General features: G+C 44.2%; 1 protein-coding gene across 3 annotated transcripts in view; it reads right to left on the reverse strand.

Annotated features, from left to right (window-relative positions):
* LOC147018392 (rho GTPase-activating protein 24-like) overlaps nucleotides 1-22,142 on the reverse strand; it is a 241,847-nt gene that overhangs the window by 41,541 nt on the left and 178,164 nt on the right. For all 3 annotated transcript variants that reach the window (XM_085897987.1, XM_085897986.1, XM_085897988.1), the window contains 2 exons: nucleotides 10,987-11,191; nucleotides 2,828-2,960 (listed from right to left, as the gene is read on the reverse strand). In XM_085897987.1, coding sequence (XP_085754113.1) covers nucleotides 2,828-2,960; nucleotides 10,987-11,191 — 338 coding nt within the window. The remainder of the gene's footprint in view (nucleotides 1-2,827; nucleotides 2,961-10,986; nucleotides 11,192-22,142) is intronic.

Below are 22,142 nucleotides of genomic sequence, written 5' to 3' on the forward strand. Positions count from 1 at the left end.
TTGTTCTTCAAAACCATGATCTGCGGGCTACGTGAGCATAACGAGAACGAAAACATCGAACGAAAAGTGTTCGCGATGTCCTCTGATGCGGTGTATAATATAATAATATTGCATTTCATGCCAGTAATGTTGCTGGATGTATTGTGGTCAGAGCATCAGATACAGATGTAATGGCCATCCTTATTCATATGCTGGGAAGACATGTAGAGAGCGGTACGCAGGGACCAGCAGTGATCATGGACTGTGGCGTTGCCAACAATCGCCGATACATCGATCTGAATCAAATCGTAAAGGCTTTGGAAGCCATGCAACCTGGACTGTCATTGGCAATCATTGCCATCCACGTCTTCACTGGAACAGACTTCACGACGGCATTCTACCGTAAGGGAAAGGTTGGGCCGTTGGAGATCCTCATGAAGGACAGTTCCGGCCAGTTCATCAAGGCATTCCGAAACATCAGTACCGCAGACAAACCAGATGAGCCTACTCTACAGGAGTACACCTGCGTAGGGTACGGACAGAGCAGTCAGGTCGACATCAATGAGGCGAGACATGCCAAATTACTGCAAATGACCGGCAAGATTAATCAGGTCAGTAAAGCTTGCACTGTTCTACTCTGGTTTACTTTATTGCCCGTAGAAGTATTTTGTAACTGACCCTGTATCTGATTCATCGGAGTGACACTTTTCATGCATTCTTTTTCTGCAGGATACGCCGCTGGTGAACGTGAAGCAGATCGACTGCGCCCTCCTACCACCCTGCCAGAAAAGTCTGGCAAAGAAGATTGCACGCACCAACTACGTCAGCATGCTGTGGGGTCGTGCCACGGCGGCAAATCCGGCACAGGGCCTGGATCCTCTGGACTACAGATGGCGACGAGAGGGTGAATGTCTCGTTCCAGAATGGTTTTCGGGACCCGAAGTGCCAATCGATCTCTTTCGAGACAACACCAACGTCAGCGACTCCATCACTACTGCCGACACTGAAGATAACGATGTTTCGGAAGACGACACCGACACTGAGCCATGGAGCGAGGAAGATAGCGAGACAGATTGATTCGACGATAGTTTGCAATAACCGAGAATTTACAGAGACAGAGCGGCGAGAGTTAACAGATACAGCAGTGTGCTATGTATTATAAGTGAGAGTTGATAGACAGACAGTAGTGAGCTACGTATTTTAAGTGAGAGTTGATATAGACAGTAGTGAGCTATGTAATTAGGTGAGAGTTTACAGAGACAGTAGTGGACTGTGAGTGAGTGTTGACGACAGAGAGACTAGCGTGTTATATGTGATGAGACCAGCGCAGTCGAAAGCGGTTTAGACAAAGCTACATGTATTTGCATGATTGAGAGTGGTCATAAACAGTTACAGCAAAGATATAAATAGCCCATACACCCATAAAGTTACACATTCTCAAGTAATCGTAATTGTTTACAAAAAACTAATATGGGAATTCATTCAAAATCTTCGATATTTCGTCGAATATTTCTGCTAATTTACTTCGATAGGGTACGAGGTGTTATTGCTATTCAGTGGTTTGAGTGTTTTTTATTTTGTGGGTGTGCCCCTTTAACTGGCAGCAGACAGTTACAGAATGCAGTCGATTTGCAATACGATTATATCCTGTATTGATAGTTGACTAGAGATGATGTGCTATGTCTTTTGATTACCCGAGTGGTTCTCCCACCGAAAACATCTGCCATGGGACATTTCGTGTCACCCCAATGATTCTCAATTGGCACAATATAGTGATCGAGAGCACCTGCTCAGGGGTGGGAGTCTGCCAGGAGGTGTCCACCACTCAAAACGTCTGTCCTGGGTCATTTCCTACTCAAGGAAACCCAGACTATGATTCTGAATTGGTTTCAGTCGGTACCTAGAATACATACTTGATCTAGACCCCTTTTCAGGGGTCACAAAAGTGGTTCATTTAAGGGCATCTGCCGGGGGGTTTCCACCACTCAAAACGTCTGTCATGGGTCATTTCGTACTCAGGGGAACCCAGACTATGATTCTTAATTGGTTTCAGCCGGTACCTAGAAAACATGATCGGTACCGAGAAAACATGATCGAGACCCTTTTTCAGGGTCCCTTTAAGGGCATCTGCTGGGGGGTTTCCACCACTCAAAACGTCTGTCACGTGTCACTTCATATTCGTGGAATCATAACGCACGATTCTGAATTGGTTTTAGCCGGTACCTAGAATACATGATCTAGACCCTTTTTTAGGGGTCACTATAAAGGCCCTGGGGGCCATACCCACCTACCAGATCCCAGCAGATGGTCAGTTTGAGAGTTAGTGATGTGGCTCCCAACATCCCATGGGGTGCAACATTGGTACCTCGTTCACATGGGTTCGATGCCCCTGGCTGTAGGTCTATACCGCAAACACACTGCCTGGACATTGATGCAGTGATTCCTGCCAGAGGTGGAAATAGGCCCTACCTGGTATTGAAATTGTTTTTTATGGAACGAACATTCACCATAATGTAGCATGACATGATTAGGTCGCAATGAAATGGACGTGTAATTATTCAGCATTTATCTGTCAGAGGTTTGCGAGCAGGCCAAAACTGTGTCCATGATGTCATAAATAAATCGCATCGACACCAATCATGTGGTCCATTTTCTTTAATGACATTATAGAATGTAAATATTCTTCTCCATGTGTGAGAGAGAAGAAATGTTGAAGGTTGAAGAAGTTAAAAGATTATATGAAACCATTATATTATATGAAGAAGTTATAACTACCATTATAGCTCGTATATGACACCAAAAATAGATAAAGTGCACTTTGGTGTCGCACTTGATTTCAGCAACGTACCCCATGACGGTCAGCCACAAGTCCTCGGCTGCAGGCCAGGAAAGCAGGGTACTTGTCAAAGGGCACAAGTGGCTGTGGAAGTTCCCTGAGGTAGAGTTTCATCAGGGATGCAACGGAATGCACATCGGTGAACCTGAGAACAAACAAAACATTGAAAAGTGTAAAAATGGCAAGATGGTGTTAACTTTCAGGGCAAGATAGACACAGACCACTCTGAGCAGGAAGTCTAAGACATCCGCGAATGCCGAAATGGTGTGGGAATTTATTGCGTTCTTTTTACAATGCCGATTCCACAAGGATCGTTCAAATGAAAGCCGAACCTGGTGGTTGCTCGCACGCTTGCGTCGGCAGAAGGTGGGAAAACAACTCTTAAAATTAAAACGGGTATACCAAAAGAATACGGGGATAAGGAAGGACAAGGCACGATGAAAAATTAAACAGGATGACCCAAGCAGTCGACAGACACAAATAGGGATAATGGGAAAAAGGAAAACGATCTTATATAAAAGAAAAAATGATTATACACTATGGTGCCAAAACACCAGATTCACACAATGATGGGGTTATTGGGTGAGGACTTCAGGCAGGTACGAGCTGGTTGTGGCTCCATCCCAATGGTGTGGTCATGCAGGTTGGTATGATGCAGGTCAAAGTGCGGCTCACGGTGGTGAAGAGGAAGGATGGCGATGAAGAGGGGTCTCCGCAATTCTCCAATGGTCCTACCACCAGGGTGACGGAATAAAGAGAGTGCGCATGCGAGTGTAACAATTTTTACCATCCCCTCCAGCCCACCCATGGCTGGTACTTATTGGCCACTCCAAAATATGTGGGTCGCGCTCTCCCACAGCGTCCACACCGCCCCCATCCGGGAGGTCCTTGTAGCACGTAAGGCGGTTTATCCGGCGGTCATGTGCGAGCCCTCAGTAGAACTGCCATGCCTGCTCGTGGATATTTCAAAATGTCCATCAAGTCCTACACAGCACATATAGAGTGCTGTTGGTGCCTTTCGGTGGCCACAAGCCCTCCCTCAGGTCTCACCTGTTACAGGTGATTTTACACAACACAACCTGAAGCGATTCTGCTGAATTGGATCCCTCCTTCAGATCAGATCAAATACGGGGGCATGCACTGGGACAGCTGCGTCCACTTTCAGCCGGTACTCCAGGGGCCTCCATTGGCCATCCCACAGGCAGATGCCTGGCTCATTTGCATCTCCTTAAGATGCCGATCAACCTGCTGCAACTATGACGAGGAACGTGGTTGGCCCATTGGCCTCCTCCGCTCATGAGGCTCCCTCACTGAGAGAATCTCGTTAGCAGGATTAGCATCAGGAAAGCAAGCCACATGTTCATACAGCCACAGCGGATGCTCCCAGATTATATAGGTAACAAATCTCATCTGAGTCTCTTTCAGCAACCATTCATTGGACACAAAGTCTGACCAACGATAGCTAAGGATTCTCCGAAGAAACCTAAAAATGAATGAGTTAAGTTTTTGTCTCAGATCCTTGTTCAGAGTCCAAGTCGCACATCGGTAGAGCAAGACTGGAAGGACCAAGCACTGAAAGATTTGGACTTCTGTCCTCCTGCATACTGTAGGTACCGACAGCACCACACCTCATGATCGATTGAATCCATGACTCCCCAGACCCAACCCAGATGTCTATCGACCTCTGGCTCACAACATATGGAGACATTAATATCACTGCCAAGGTAAGTACATCTATCCGTGACCTCAACATCCTCACCACAAATGGGTACAGAGAAGATAGCAGCATCCAAGATGTCATTGAAAGCTTGGAGCTTAGTTTTGACTCAGGAAATCCATAATCCCAGTGCCCCCTACTCCTCGTTCTGTTCCTCGAGGGTTTCCATTAGGATATCCAGCGTCGCTGCAAAGATGGCTGTATCATCTGTAAAATGAAGGTCAGAGATCTGACATTCCCAAGGGATGCACCGCAGCTTGATCTCCCTGATGGAACCACCCCAACTCACAGCACTCTCAATATCAGAGTATAGTTCAAAAATAATATTGATCAGTTTTGGTGGCACCCCAGGAAGACCGAGAATCCTCCAGAGGGAATCCAGATTCACTGAATCAAACACTTTGCGGAGATCAACATCAGCTGTGAGCAGCCCCTGCTGAAACTCTCATCTGCATCGGTGAGGACCCAAAGAACAAGGATACGGTCAATCGTTGACCTCTTTGGTGTAAAGCCTGACTGATCTGGGCACTGGTGCTCAAGCAGATGGTGGCGAACACTATCAATAATTATCCAAGCAAAGACCTTGCCCGGCACTGAGCGTAGCATCACCCCTCGGCAGTTGTTGGAGTCCTGGCGATCACCCTTCCCTTTTCAGAGAGGGACAAGAAGTCCCCTCTTCCAGTCAGTTGGGATGATGCTTGTGCTCCATGGAGAGCACAGAGCTGCTTGCAATGACAGCATTTCCACCAGCCTTGAGAAGTTCAGCATGGATGTCACTGATCCCAGGAGCTTTACCCCATTTCAACTGGTTCATCACAACTTGTGTTTCCACAAAGGTGGTTCACATTTGATTGGAGGGTCAACAATAGGGATAGTTCCACCTCTGAAATCCAACTCCGCAGGTGGTGGGTCAGCCTGCTGTAGCCGCTCAAAGTAACCGACCCAGCAGGACTTCACTTCAGAATCCCCTTTCAAGATCTCACCACCTTCTGCTCCAATTGCATTACACTGAGGGATGGGAGTGGAGGAAGACAATGCACAAATTCCTCTATAAGCCAGGCAAGAATCACTTGACCACAGGTGATGCTCCACCCATTCACAGATTCCTCACATAGAGGCCTCCTTGTCCACCCTCAGCAAACGTACCGTTTTACGGCTCAGCTCCCTCAACGGCTCAGTTCTGCTGAGCCTTGTCCTGTGACTGGTCAATGGTATTCAGTGTCCCTTGGGAGACAATGTTCTTCTTTGCATAATGGAGGGTTCCAAGATATCCACCTGCAGCATCAAGGATGGTAGTCTTGAAGGCACTCCACATCTATTTAGGATTCCCCAAAACACCCAGACCCACCAAATCCCCACTCACCCTGTTGGCAAACTCAGCTACTCTCTCACCATCCAGCCCAGGCTGGGATGGTACCATTCTCCTGGATTTAAGCTGCAACTTCAGAGTTGCTACAACAAGCCTGTGGGCGGTATTGAGGAACTGAGCACTCCGGTAGACCCTGCAGTTCTGGATCATCCTTCAGCAACCACCAATGAGCACATGGTCTCTCCACTTTGCCACACCACCAGCGTTAGAATACCAAGGGCATGGTTACCATCAGAGCGACCAGACCAGTATGTGTTATCACCCGCTATGATCTCAACACTATCCGGTTTCCGAACCTCGGAGAGTGCTGCAATACCAATATTCAAACGCTGGAGCTCAAATGATAGCAGAGACAGGTGATCATTCTCTCTTCGGGATAGGACATTCCAGACATCCACCCAAAGGGACCGCCACCTGAGGTTAACCCAAGGAGACCGCAGTCTGCTGGACGACACCTCAGCACCACCCCAACACAAACCACAGAAACCCGACCCAGGAAGGTTACTCCATGCTTTTCCTCCTATTATCAAAGAATGGGGTTCCCGAAGGCTTTGCCCCAATCCCGTCCTCCAGTGAGCTGCCCTGTGAAGGGCAGCCGCACAGGAGGTACTCCCATGGAGTAAGTTTTCTTTGGGTTTTTTTATTTTATTTATATTTTTGCAGAATTAAGTGTTTCATCGTGGACGGAGTGCAAATCCTGCCACCAACCTGCGAGAAAAAGGTTATTCAAATGCACGAGGTGGTCCACAGACATGGTTAGGCACCAGATATGGATGACCGTTGGCTCCTCCGCTGTTTGACAGGTTTTGTTTTTAATCCTTCTGGGTGTCCATATCATACACCCTCCTCACCAGGAAACCTGGTGGAGGAGACGATTTAGTCACCGCCAAACAGGTTTGTACAGGTTTACATGGTACCTGCAGCAAGTCACAGATGTGATCTGGCCTGACCTGATAATAAAGTTTTGGTTTTTTTAAATTTTGTTTTGTTTTGGATTTTTTGATTTGTTAGTTTTGGATTTTGAATATAAAATTTTTTATCTGAGTGCCCTCAGCCAATATTATATGACTCAGATTCGTTTTATCCACCTCATGATCTAAGGCTCATTGAAAAACTATCACACAAATTGCATACTAACCCATGCAGACAGAGACATTAGAAAATACTGGACCTGATCTATTTAAACAATAGGCAAATACAACCAGTGACTTTGGGCAAAGTGATGTCATGGCAATGCCATCTTGTGACTTAAATTTTCCCTCTGCACTCAGTGGGGTAATCAAGGAGTAATCTCTCTTCTCTCCAGCCTCAACCCCATGGGATTGCAACTCGTGGGGTTTCTCCATGTCTTCTAAATACTGAGCATCAAGTGAGGAAGCAGCACCATCTTAAAAGTCTTTGGTATGGTGGTGGTCGTATGGCAGCTTAGCTGCCGGGGTCGCTATCATTTTTTGAAGCGCGACTGTGTCGCTGATGCAGTGCCCCTCTACCAGTACACGCACTGGAACTGGTACTCAATTCATCAACTTCAGAAGGATGGCAGGCTGAGTCAACCCCCTGGTGTATTCATTTAGCAGCCGACGGGGCTTGAACTCAGGACCCTAGGATCCCAAGCTGCCACCCTAACTACTGAGTCAACACCAGGCTTGGTCTTTGGTATGATTCCACCAAGATCAGTATCAAACCATTGACCTCCCAAACTCAGAACAGACTCTCAAACTATAATGCCACTGAGTCTAGTAACGGGGTTCATGGGTTCATGGGCAGATTATTTTCTTAAAATACAGTGTGTTTCATAAACACCTGGACAACTTTGGTTGTTCATATATTTAGTACCACAAATGATACAATGATACCCTTTGGTGTATATGATACAGAGGCTCATAAAGTTTTCTATATTTTCAGGTCTGGTGGTTAAACGTAAAATGAAATGGCAAATCCACAGGAGAAAGCTCAGTGCGTCGAATGATTCATCGAGACGAGATCCGACACACAAGTTCAGCATAATTTCCGTACAAGGTATGGAAGGAATCCGCCATCACGAATGAGTATCAGAGTGGTACAAGAGGTTTAACGAGACTGGAAGTTGTTAGAAACAGAAAAGTATCGGTCAACCAAGCACAAGTGCAGCAGATGTTGAAGGAGTGTGTAAATCATTTCAACAAAGTCCCAGAACGTCAATTTGATACGCATCCACAGAACTGGAACTACCGATGTACATTGGATGTTGCGCAAAATACTGAAGCTTTATGCCCATAAGATGCAGATTCTGCAGGAACTCAAACTACATGACGATGGACCCAAACACAATGCTCAGTCGCATAGAGGATGTCGAAGATTACCTGAAAAAGGTCATGTTCACAGACAAAGCTTGCTTTCATGCATTGGGGAAGGTCACCCAGAAAAACGTGAGGAACTGAGGTTCTGAAAACCTCCACTTGGTCATTGAACACGTTCGTGACAGGTCAAAGGTTAATGTGTGGCGTGGCCTTCTCCATGATGGCCTTGTGGGTCAGTTTTTCTTTGCGGAGGATACAGTGACATCAACAATTTACATGGACGTGATAGAAGGATTCGCCTTCCCACAGATTGAAGGATTACAACCTGAGATAATTTTTTCAACAGAATGGCGCTCCCCCTCATTGGTCCCCAGTCGGTCGAGCCGCACTGAATGAAAAAATTTCCAGGTCACTGGAATGGTTGAGATGGACCAACCGCATGGCCCCCACGATCACCAGACATAACCCCCCTTGATATTCTTTCTGTGGGTGTTTGTCAAAGATGTTGTCAACAACACCAAGGTAGCAAACCTGTAAGATCTACATTCTCGGATCACAGCTACATGCACAATGGTGGACGCAAACCTGGTGAGCCGAACACGGCAAGAACTCGTGTACCACGTTGTTGTCCTGTGTGCAACAAATGGAGCTCAAATTGGAGTGTACTGATGGTGTGCACAAACTTTATGAGTTTCTGTATCATATAAACCAAAGGGCATCGTTGAATCATTGGCGTTTCTAAATATATTAACAACCAAAGTTGTCCGGGTCTTTTTGGAAGACCTTGTAAATTGATTCAAATCTTTTCTTAAAATTCAATGCTGTAAATTAATCGTGGCATTTCTCAGACATCGGAAGATGTAGATTTACTACTCATCTTATCCTTCAGCAAGTTATTCTTCAATTGCGGTCCTCTTCCTCCAAATAATGATACAAAGCATATTAACATATTTTTAACAGAAAAATCTAAAATTACTGAAATGACGGATTTTTTGGACACAAGCTCATTATCAACATCTAATTCATTGTGATGTTATTCACATATTTATGCCTGGTGTTGGCTTAATGGTTGTGGTGGTAGGTTTGGGATGCTTAGGAAACTGAGTTCAAATCCCACTTTTTACTGTTGAATTAAAACCAGGTGGGGTTGACTCTGCCTGTCATCCTTCTGAGGTTGGCAAAAAATGAGTCCCAGTTTGCTGGTATCCTGTGTTGGAGTGGTGACCCATCCAGGATTGTTCCCGATAGCCAAGGAGATTGCTTAGGCAGCACCAATTCTCTGCACAGAGTATGGTCCCGATGGATGGATTAACAGATGTCATCCTCAAGTAAATACAGACTGATGTGCCAGAGATTCACTCAAGGGGTATGGAGCATTTATACAGCAAATTTGGATTGGAACAGGTTACTTGGCAAGCATGGCTGTTCCCACAACCTTTTTTCCAAGGAAAGATTTTGTGACAACAAATTGAGCTACACACACTTCCTGATTCTTGCCTCGTTGAGGCCTATGATATGATGCTTGACGATGGTTTCTCCGATTTATCCTGAAAAGTGACAACGTTAAAGGTCATGTCGGTCCCGGATGTTGTCGCAAGGAATATTTTGTTGAATCAATCGTAAGGAATGACAAATTGTCATTGATAAGCATCTTTAAAGCAAAAAAAATAGAATTCAAAGAATTGAAGTAAAAATTGGACAGAAGACGATGCAGCTTTTAATTGACTGTCATCCATACGTACGCCAAAAACCCATGGTCCACCCAGCTCCCCAACCGATGTGCATGGAGTAAAACATCCCTATTAGGCCGTCCATGTTCGTCTACAATTGTTTCTTTCTCCTTCAGCAATTTCCACCCACACGTCATCTGATCTCTCTCGGAATTGACTGGTGTTCACCACTGCACCCCGTCCAATTTACAAAAACAACTAAACAGTGACCTTACTATCCTAACATACCAAACAATATCCAAGAAACTAATAGGCTGATTGGATATTAGCACAGCAACTGAACAAACAGTGCAATCGGATGTGATGTAATCCGAATATTCCATCTTAAAAGTCTGAAACGATTCTTAAAGACAGATCTACCTTCAAATCATAATCGCAGCAGCAACAAGCACAACCACAGCAATCACCACCTGGAAGAATGTATCTGTTTTATGCAGCAAATCAATACTCCAGTCTGGCTCTGTGGAGCAATCAATTTTAGATCACCTGGACTTTAGTCTGGTGAGCTTATGCGATCGAGCAGTCTCTGTAGGTGAGTGAGTGAGTGAGTGAGTGAGTGGGTCTGTAAACACACGAGTCATTATCGCTTGAACCAAACATACGATTTTGATGAAACTTGGCCACAAGCTTCATATGTGACGCCTAACGAAAGTGTATTGACCGCAATAAGTGGGTCTACGGTGGGGGGAGGGGTGATTTGATCCCCCGAAACAGGTATTTGCTGTCTTCTCCAAAACTACGCGCACAATTTCGATGATACTTGACCACAACCTTCATCACCCGTGATGTACCAAAGTTTGCTCATGGCATTAAAAAACAAATCAAGGTCTAAGGGATCTGTGAGGGGTTTGAGTGACTTGCTTCTGATCCAGGTGAGTTTCAGGACGTGCAGTCCTCTTTTTACTTGCACATGGAAAAATATGAGTTCTGCATGCATTAGTTGCTTTTAAAAGTGTAAACACCAAAATGTTGACTTCAGAGAATGTACTTGCATTGTAGAATACTACACATTAGTGTGAAGGTCACAAGTAACCATCTCAAATCTATTATTTGAATATGAAGCAATCGTGTCTTACTTATCAAAGCAGGGTTCGTCCTCAGAATCAATCTGCTGTTTTAAGCAGCGCACAAGTCTCGTCTGTCCTGGTTGGCGGAATAGTCCCTCTTCATTCAGACCTCGCTGCCGAATAAAGGCTGCACAGCGAGCAATGACAGGTGGGATTGGAGAAGCACTGTGTTGGACCTGCCTCACAGCCTCTTCCAAAGGACGACCAAACACACCTGACGGGTGTCACAGAGAAATGGGACAGCAAGGAAATACAAAGCTGTAGTTATGATAGATGATAATACAGTTCAACACTTAATCATGAATACAAATTCAGATGTACAGTCAGGTACGATATACTACTGTATAATACACAGATATGAAAACAAATATTTATGTGCAAACATAAACACACAAATATTGCAACAAAAATGGCTTCAAGGTGAAAGAGGGGATTCATTATTGAATTAATAACCATTGTGAGAATAAGACGTATCATAAACACCCTAATTAGCACTGCCAGGATTGATCATGCCCAGAGGGAACCTTGTCTTCCAATCAGCCCTGTTTTGTGCTTCTTTTTCATTTCTTCATCTTCTTCAACCACGTAGGTCATTTAATTTCCACCTTGTGTTGTGTGTAATGGCGAATGAAAAGGCAGAGCCCCGGGTCACGGCATTGTGGAAAGGCCACGTGGTCGTCAGCGCAGCCAATGAGGTAGGATGGGGACATCGCGACATGGAGTGCATATAAAAAGTTAGTCTGTATGAGGCAAAAGAGTCGAGAGGGGAGAGCAAAGAGTGGGTGACCAGAGAGATGGCGGTAGAGAACGGGAAGGGAACTGAGCATCGAGTAGTGTGTGAACCAGGAGTTGCGGGTTCCCAAGGGAGCACATTGGCGAAATGGAGAGCAGCGATTCAGGTCGTGCTGCGATGATCGAATCCATTGGCTGCTCACCTCACCTTCTCCTCACCTGCCCTCCTCACCCTCTCCCCACCTGTCCCCCTCACACTCTCCTCACCTGCCCCCTCACCCTCTCCCCGCCCTCCCCTCACCCTTTGTTAAACCACTTGCCCCATGCTGCACCATTCTGGTGCCCAGCAGAGAAACCCCCCCTATCCCACAACCTTTAATTTCTGTCTTGTCTTTTTTCTCTATTTGTCTTGTGTTCCTGCATAAGTCTGTGTGTGTGCATCCATGTGTCCGTCCGCAGCCATATCTTGCACATGCATGAACCAATTTTGATCAAACTTTGCACAAAGACAACACATGACAGTCTACATATGCACATAATGTTGTTTCACGATTTGATCAAAGATGGCCGACTGCCGGACATTTTAGTTGTAAAAATTGATGTTGAACACATCCTCAACCATTTCTCGGACATGCATTTAACGATCTTTTTCAAACTTGGCACATAGATAACGAATGTTGGCTTGCATAAGCCCATCATTTATTTTCCAGATGAGATCCCAGATGGCCAGCTGGCGGCCATTTTGTTACTTAAACGTGTCCCCCAACCATTTCTAGGACATGCATGGTCCAATTTTGTTCAAACTTGGCACCAGCACAGTATATGATGGCTTACACGTGCACCTCACTTTATTTTGCAATCTGATCAAAGATGGCCGACTGGTAGACTGGCGCCCATTTTAGTTGTAAAAAATATGAGCTAGCCCTCTAACTCTGTGCAGCAAAATTCCTAAAACCAAGGGGGCTATGACATTTTCCGTCTTTTTCTCCTTATTTATTATTTAGCTGTTTCTCAGTGCATTGGGGATATCCCTTGACTTCACATTGCAATGTTGAAATCACTTCTCAGCTTTGTATGTTTTGTATCTGAGGACAGTCGTTGAAAAAGGGATTTGAATGAGAAATATAGGGATTGTGACAGTGACACCACAGCGCAGAGATAGATGTTTTCTGGTGATGTAACAGCGTGTAAATCATGTAACAGCACGTCAATGGTGATGAAGCAGAGGATCCAGTGCTAATTTAATCACAAGCTCGATTTCATCACAGGTTCAAATATTCCATCACTGGGTTAGAATGACGTGATGTTCATGAATATAAAAGTCTCTATGCAAATTCAGAGCGATACTAAGACCAGAATTGCTCCAATTTGGCAATAGGACTTTTATATTTGCACTCCAAAATGCAAAGCAGCTGTGGTTTAAAATTCTGAGTCAGTGGATACCTTGTACATCACAAGTCAGTGGATACCATCATAGATGAAAGATATCATTGGCACCAATATGCTTATGTAAGGAGGCCTTTCAATGGCAAGTATTTTCTTCTTTTTTTTTTCTTTGTTTATACAAATCAGTGGGTATATGAAAGCATTTAAGTTAAATTTGGTGCAATAGAACAAGTAATGAAGGTATAATCAGTATTTCGCTAGCAATGTCAAATAAATTGTGGCACAATAATCACTTCATGTCCTGCTCGTGGAAGTAACTTGGATCTGGTGAGTTGCTTCAGGGTGAAGCAGCCACTTATACGTGATATCAGTATGATGATATTCAGACATTAAATTTGCAACGATAAAATGTTTGTGTACCGGGTGATGAATATACCAGTCTATGTTGTCGCCTTTCATCACCTCAGTGGCCAGGGTGAAAAGCGCTTTCATAAAATTTGGCTCAGCTCTGGACTGCAGTGATGATTGGTTTCCCTCCCATGCCGCAAACTGTAATCGTTCTCTTTGACACAGACAGTGACATTGTGCTTCAATTAACTAAAGCATACAAATTATTTCAAGCACATTTGTGAGAAACGACTTACTCTGCATAAAGGCAATGGATGCAGACATTTTAAATATATTTGATCAACTGAAATCCGATAAGAGTATGTCAACTGCCATGTAAAGTAAAGGTGTGGCAGCCCTTGCTCTGATGAAGGGCGAATGCTCATAAAGTCAGTAATTAACGTACTATTTAATAAAATCAGGTATCATTTTGATAAAACCCATTGTTTAAATTGCCTATGATGCATGCCAACTCAAATCTTCCTGAAGACTGGTATTCCATTGAATGTTAACGTAAAATTAAATATTTTATTCGTATATGTGGGAAAAAAAATTACATGCACAGACCAGGAATCGAACCCTTCTTAACGTCCTTCTTCTTCTTCTTCTTCTTTCGGCTGCTCCTGTTAGGGGTCACCACAGCGGATCATCCGTATGATCCGCATAGTGATTTGGCACATGTTTTACGCCGGATGCCCTTCCTGACACAACCCTGGTCGCCTCTTACGACACAGGGATATGGTACACCTATTTTAACCGGGGTATACACCGGCCCAGTATACTGGTACTCATTTCGCCGACCTCGGAAGGATGACAGGCTGATTCAACCCCCTGGTGTATTAATTCAGTGGCCGAACGGGGCTTGAACTCAGGACCTTTTGGATCCCAAGCCGCTGCCCTAACCACTGCGCCAACACCAGGCTTCCCTTCTTAACGTCCTGTTCATTTATAATTGCAGTAAACAATTTGTTGTTATCTCTTCCTCCATTGTGAAAGATTGTTTGGTATTTAGCTTCGAACGTTCGAGATATTGAGGGTGTATTGAAAAGCAATTCCTCCTGTTCTTTTTTCTCCAAAACAGGTAAAGGCTTTCTGCCCAGATAGTTTCAGCAGCGCACACTCGAGTCTATTACAAAAGACTAAGGATTTAAGGTCACAAATAAAGGATCGTGGATTCATTGACTGTGGTGTCACCCTTCTTCGAGCATATCAGGATGAGGCACCATGTTATTGTTTACCTGTGATCATGCAACCTAGTTGACTTAAATACGACGTTAAACCTTCTAGCTTGGCAAAGCAGGCAAAAGGGGGTCACACTGATTATTCATTGCGAGAAGCACCTGCTCCCTATTGGAGCGGCCAGGGGGGATTCTCTTATTATCCTTATTCAAGCCTGTAATTCAAAATATCTCTCCAAAATACCTCCAGCTGCAAAAGTCGAAACACCTCACTGCACTGGAAAACGTGTGAAAAAGGAATACTGTTCCGTACTGTAAGGGTGGGGACTTGTAATACCATTTTGCACCTGGAGCGGCACTACATGATACACATTTACATTGAGAATTTGCGTTCCTCCCATCCTCCAAGACCATTGGCAAAGATAAAACACCCCTACGCACCAATTGTGGTCATGTTGATCTTATGCAGTAAGTCTGGATGTAATCGGGCCAGAACTGAAGGAGGAGGAGTGCGACACACACACACACATAATTGTAAAGTGTCGGGACTATTTCGAAAATATAATATCATTGAAAGGATTGCTCTAAATGATGTTAATTTCACAACAATCCTACATTCAACTTTATTTTGGTTCACGAGCGCCAGCCAGAGTGACCACTATATTCGTTATGTCTGTGTGTCTGTCTGTGTGTCTGTCTGTCCAGAGCATAACTCCGTGGACTCTGATCCGATCTTGATGAAACTTGGTTATGTGTTCGATATCAATGCCTAGTTGTGTTTTCCTGGATGAGGGCGTGCTACGCCCATTGTGGGCGGAGCCACACCCCAAAAATAGCCATTTTTAGGGGGTAGTCGGATTAAAAATCTATATTCTCCTCGGGAATTCACTGAATGGAATGGGTTCTTCGGCATTTGAATAGCAAAAGGAATTATCTAAAACTTGTCATTGTCCAATTTTTTTCATTTTCGTCCCAAGGTCAAGGTCACAAGGTCAAAAACTTAGAAAATTGTGAATTTTGACATAAAAATCATACGACCGTCCAAACTTTGAGAGCGAGGATGACAATATATTTTATGCATAATCTTGAGGTCATTCCCCACCCAAAGTCTTGAAACCATTTTGCTCTATCTCGAACACCTTGCCCGTGGCGCCCCCTTCAAGTTTGTTTTCACACTGATTTCATCAAAGTATGGATAATTCGAGGAGTGCGAAATGCGATAAAGCCTATATGACGTTATATTGTTCCTGGAATGTTCCAGAAGAAATTTTGCACCAAAGGTCATAATCCTTGACCTTTGACCCTTAAAGGCCACAATGGTCAAATTTTCAAAGTTGTGGGAATCAAACCGGGTTTTCGACCTTCTTCGACGAACTAACTCCAATAAGCTATAGCACGTATCCTGTTTCCTTATTTTAATGTCTACATCATTGTTTTGTGACCGTAAAGGTTATGCAAAGGTCAAATTTTGAAAGTTGTTGAACGAAACCGGGTTTTCAACATTTTGCAACTAATAACCCGTCACCGTACCACATCATGTTGATCATTTTTATAACTTGGTCAAAAATTATCACATTGTCTCATTCTTGACTTCTGAAATACATCGTCAAATACCGCTCGTGAACCATCGTCGTCTTCAGACTTGTAAATTGTAAACTTCGAAATATTTCAGTCATCTCCCGAGACATATTGTGAGCTTTCAATACAGTTTGGCACCCTGCCCTGCTCACCAAACTCTCCTCCAATGCTATCCAAGGAAATCTCCACTCATGGCTCGCAGACTTCCTCTCGTGTCACAGCCAACGTGTGGCCATAAATGGAGTTCTCTCATCCCCTCTTCCTGTCCAGGCTGGATTTCCTCAAGGCAGGGTTCTGAGCCATGTCCTTTCTGGTTTTCATCAATGATCTCTCTCACTCCCTGGAGAATCCTCTTAATCTCTTCTCTGCCGAACCATTTTTCATCCCTCAGACCGGCAAGCAGCGGCTTCTTCGCTCTCTACAGATCTGGATAAAATCACAAGCTGGTCCAACACATGTAACATGTCTGTCAATCCTGACAAATCTCACACTCTCTCTATGTCTCTCCGAAAGGACCATCTGGAACCCTCCACCCCACCCCCACTCCTCCCATCTACTTTCTCAACAATCCTCTTGAAGTGGTCCTTTCATTCAAGCTTCTGGGTCTCACGATCTGCCATGATCTTTCCTGGGAAAGCTACATTTCCAAGCTGGCCTCCAAAGCCAGTTGCCGACTGGGCATCCTCCATCATGAAAAGTCCTTCTTTGGCACACCTGAGCTCCTGACCATGTACAAAGCTTTCATCCGCAGCCTGATGGAGTACTCAATGCTGTCCCCACTTGCCTGGTGCTCCTGCCTCTCACTTTTCTCAGCCTCACGCTGTGAAACCCAAAGCATTTAGAATCATTGATATCTCCCACAATGAGGCTGAGCCTTTGGGTCTCTCACTCTCTCACTGCAGGCAGGTCGGTGGCCTTTCTGTCTTCTAAGGTCTCCTCTCCAGCCTCACCCCCCCTACCTCTGCTCTGACTGCGATCTTTCCCCCCATATTTCCACAGGGTGCTCAAGGTCCGCCAGCAACCCCTTCTGGTAAAAATACCAAAATCAAGAACCAATGCTCACCTTCACTCTTTCATTTCTCTTTTTTCCCACCTTTGGACCAAACTTCCACACACCTTTCAATCACACTCTTCCCTCCAGGTTTTCAAAACAGCTGTTCACCACCATCTCTTTTCTTTCCCCATTCAAAAACTCGATCTTTTCTACCCCCGTTAATCCACCCCAAACCCACCTCCTTCAAATTCCCTGCTTTCCTTCCTGAAAGTCCCTGTAGTGTCCATGTTGCGTACTCCGTGTTCCCCGCCCCATCCCTCTCCTTTCCACAGATCTCCTAATGTCTCTGTTCCCCACTGTTTTGTGCTTCCCTCTCCCACCCCTCTTGTCTCCTGTTCCCCTTGTTATACGTTCTGTGTGTTAGCTTTTATACGAGCCTCGACATTGTATATATATTAAAAACAAAAAAACCATAGTTCCCTTACCTAAAGTAAGAACCTTAACCTGTAAGACTGGTTTTTCGACCACACGGCACCGTTCTTCCTTGAGGTTTCGATCCTTTCAGCCCAGAACCTCTCCAAATGGGGGATCCACAACCTCGGTCACAGATCCACCTCAGTAGATTACCTACATCAGTAGATCCACAATCTCAGTTCCGTCCATGCAGTCAGTTAACCCATCAATGCAATATGACTGATCAAACTTTACTCTATCTATCCATCCATCAGGACCATATTTTGTGCAGAGCATTGGTGCTGCTTAAGCAGTCTCCTTGGCTAGTGGGCACAATCCTGGACGGGTCGCCACTCCGACACAGGATACCAGCAAGCCGGTACTCATTTTGCCAACCTCGGAAGGATGACAGGCAGAGTCAGCCTGGAAGAAACCTGGAATTAATTCAACAGCCGAGTGGGATTTGAACTCAGGATCCTGGGATCCCAAGCCCACCACCCGAACCATTAAGCCAACACCAGGCATAAACTTTACTCGCTCGACGATTCAATGTATTATCACATAGTTACAACTCCCATCACACATTACATCCTTACCATAAGTCACGGACCAGTGTTTGTGTGTGTGTGGGTTGTGTGTTTGTTTGTCGCGTTACTCCTCCTATAATTCTGGGCCAAACACATCCAGACATTGCTGCATAGAATCAGCATGACCGCAATTAATGTAAAGGGGTGTTCTTTTTTTATCTTCGATAGTGGTCTTCGGGGTGGGGAAAGGGAATGCAAATTCTCTCTGTAAATGTGTATCATGTAGCGTCCCCACCAGGTGGGGGAAGGTATTACAAGTCTCCACCATTTACAGTCCAGTATATCTGTCCCCACGTTTTCCAGTACAGTGAGGTGTTTTGAATTATTAGCAGAAGGTATGTTTTTGCTTCATGCACGTAACCTGGTTATTTTTTGTATTTTTGTGTATGCAGAGCTGTCAGGTGCCGATACACCACCAAAATAAAGGTATGTGTCAGAAGAATATGTTGCATGGTTTGGATCAAGATCGCCCGTAGGGTGGGTACCTCTGCTAGTTCTTGAATAATACATTAAATCATGCGAATCTTACATAAAATATTACATATCCACCAACCAGCACGACCACCACTCCCCTCTGGATCAAACCGTTATTGGTTCACGAAAAAATATTTTCACGAAAAAATAAGTGACCACTATATTCGTTATTGCTGTGTGTCTGTCTGTCTGTCTGTCTGTCTGTCTGTCTGTCTGTATGTCTGTATGTCTGTATGTCTGTATGTCTGTCTGTCTGTCTGTCTGTCCCGAGCATAGCTCCGTGGGTTTTGATCTGATCCTGATAAAATTTAGGTGGGAGGTTTATATCATGATCTAGTTGTGTTTTCCTGAGAATGGGCATGGTGCAATCCATTATGGGCGGAGCCACGCCCAAAAAAACATTTGTTTTTAGGGGGTAGCCGATTTCAATTTGCATCTTCTCCTTGGCGGTTTGTCGAATCTGACAGGGGTTTTGGTATTTGGTTATCCCAATGGTACCTGCATAGCCCCACGGAGCTCGATTTTTCATTTTCGTCCCAAGGTCAAGGTCACAAGGTCAAAAACTTCAAAAATTGCGAATTTTCACATAAAAATCATACGACTGCCCAAACTTTGAGAGCTGGGATGACAATATTTTTTATTCATAATCTTGAGGTCATTCCCCACCGAAAGTCTTGAAACCATTTTGCTCTATCTCGAACACCTTGCCCGTGGCGCCCCCTTCAAGTTTGTTTTTATGCTGATTTCATCAAAGTATGGATAATCCGAGGAGTGCGAAATGCCATATAGCCTATATGACGTTATATTGTTCCTGGAATGTTCCAGAGGAAGTTTTGCACCAAAGGTCATAATCCTTGACCTTTGACCTTTAAAGGCCACAAAGGTCAAATTTTCAAAGTTGTGGGAATCGAACCGGGTTTTCGACCTTCTTCGACGAACTAACTCCAATAAACTATAGCACGTATCCTGTTTCCTTATTTTAATGTCCACAACATTGTTTTGTGACCTTTAAAGGTTATGCAAAGGTCAAATTTTGAAAGTTGTTGAGCGAAACCGGGTTTTCGACATTTTGCAGCTAATAACCTGTCACTCGTACCACATCATGTTGATCATTTTTATAACTTGGTCAAACATTATCACATTGTCTCATCCTTGACTTCTGAAATACCGCTAACAAATCTACATCGTCAAATACCGCTCGTGAACCATCGTCGTCTTCAGACTTGTTCAAATATTCAAACGGTTATTTATGAACGTTTTTTTTAATTTTGCTTACTTGTCTCCAAGCAACCAATGAAATGAGTTTAAAATAAATACAGATATAATGTTTGTTACCTCCACCACCGAAGGTAGATGGAGGTTATGTTTTCACCCCTGTCTGTCTGTTTGCTTGTTTGTGCGTTTGTGAACAAAATATCTCAAAAAATTGTGAACAGATTTGGACGAAATTTGGTGGAGAGTATGGGTATGTGACAAGGAAGAATTCATTCGATTTTGCTGAAGATCCGGATCTGGATGTGATAATTTAAAAAGTGATTCTTCACCATTGAGTGATGGGGAAAAAACAACATATAGCAGGATATCTCAAAAAGTTGTGGATGGATTTGGATGAAATTTGGTGGAGAGTTTGGGTATGTAACAATGGAGAATTGATTCGATTTTTGGTGAAGTTCAAAATCCGGATCCAATAATTTTTCTCAGCGATTCTTCCGCATTGAGTGATAGGGTTAAAACAATATATATATATATAATAGCACGATATCTCAAAAAGTTGTGGATGGATTCAGACGAAACTTGGTGGATGAGTTGGTTTGGTGACAAGAACAAGTGATTAGATTTTAGTTCAGGTCCGAATCCAGATCCGGCCTATCAGTGGGATACAAAATGTAATCAGCCTGGCGGAGATATGCACTCTACCGAGTGACCTTCTCGTTTAATAATGTATTTACATAAATATCTCGTTAATAATTTTTTCCTTTTCGTATTGTAATTCTTTAATTCTATTTGGTGTCATTTTATGATCGTAAAGAAAATTTCTTTTAATCTGCTAACTGTAGCTCTCTGTGTTAGCATATCTTACACGCAACCTCATCACCATAATCGCCTCATTTTTACCGCAGACGCCACAACGCTTCCTTCACCTCACTATAACTGCCGCAACTGCCATCAACCCCCTGGGCACTCACAACAGTCTCCGAGGGTGCCGGAGGAACAAAGACATTGCAAGCCGGGGTGTTTCGGTGTGTAACTCGAAGCGCAAACATGTGCTGGGGCTCATTCAAACACGTGCTCCGGTGTTTCTCCAAATAACCATGCTCAAATGGAATCCAGCACACGTTCAGGGCCACAGCGCTCCCGAAGACCATCGCCCAATGTTAATTATGCATCACACTGCACAGCACACTGCACTACATTTCCACCTCCCACTCCCACACCGTAGACACTCCCAGTTTTCCTCCCTCCTCCCCTTTCCTAAGCGATTGGGTTGCGTAGGTCCGTCGACCACGCCAGGTCCAACAATGTCGCTACACCTCAACTGTCTCCTCTTTCTGGGATACCTCTAATTTCCGTGTGTGTGTGTGTGTGTGTGTGTGTGTGTGTGTGTGTGTGTGTGTGATAGCACCTGTGATGTGTAACATAACTTAAGATTGCAGAAGTTTATCGGGGTAACTCTGCATTATGTCTTCTTTTGTAAACATTTACATTTCTTTTGGTGCACCCATTAATTCCTTGCTTTCCCCTGCTGTACATAATTATTGTGCCATATAATTTTCCTCACCTTGTTGTAATATATTGCTTTGTTATAAATGTGCCCAGATTGTTTTTGTCTTTTTCCTTCATTGGTCCAGCGTGGTTCGCACATTAGCCTAACCAGGAAGTTACACCCCAAGAATATGCTTATTAGCCGGTGCCGACTTGGCAGCTTTGCTCGGCTGCACCTGATATGGTATGTTTCACGCAAGTACGCATCGAGGGCATGATTCCCTGATAAGGAGACTGCGCGTACCACAGTTAAACAGTAGTCAAATGGAGGACACTGGGTCACGTGGTTAAATTGTTGAAGTTCGCAGTCGATAAGCGACCTGTTGCGACACAAACTTATTAGTGTGTGACGGCCTCGATTGATATAGATTTGTAATTCTAAAAAATAAACTGAAGTGTGAGTTTGGTTTTCCTTTTTTAATTCGAGTTGTTTTGGATATATTATATATCATCATGAAGCTGATCAAATACAAACCCATCATTTATTGCTGGGAAATCATCAATGAATCTAAAGATGTTTTCACACCTTCACGCAGTTGTTAATTTATACCTGCACATGTTCTGGACCCATTCAGACTTGAACATGTGCAGGAAAAAAATTAGTAAAGAAAGGGCTGGATCTGAACCCATGGG

Source organism: Eptatretus burgeri, chromosome 10 (genome assembly GCF_056783735.1).
Source record: "Eptatretus burgeri isolate ZD-2024b chromosome 10, Ebu_testis_v1, whole genome shotgun sequence".
NCBI lineage: Eukaryota > Metazoa > Chordata > Myxini > Myxiniformes > Myxinidae > Eptatretus > Eptatretus burgeri.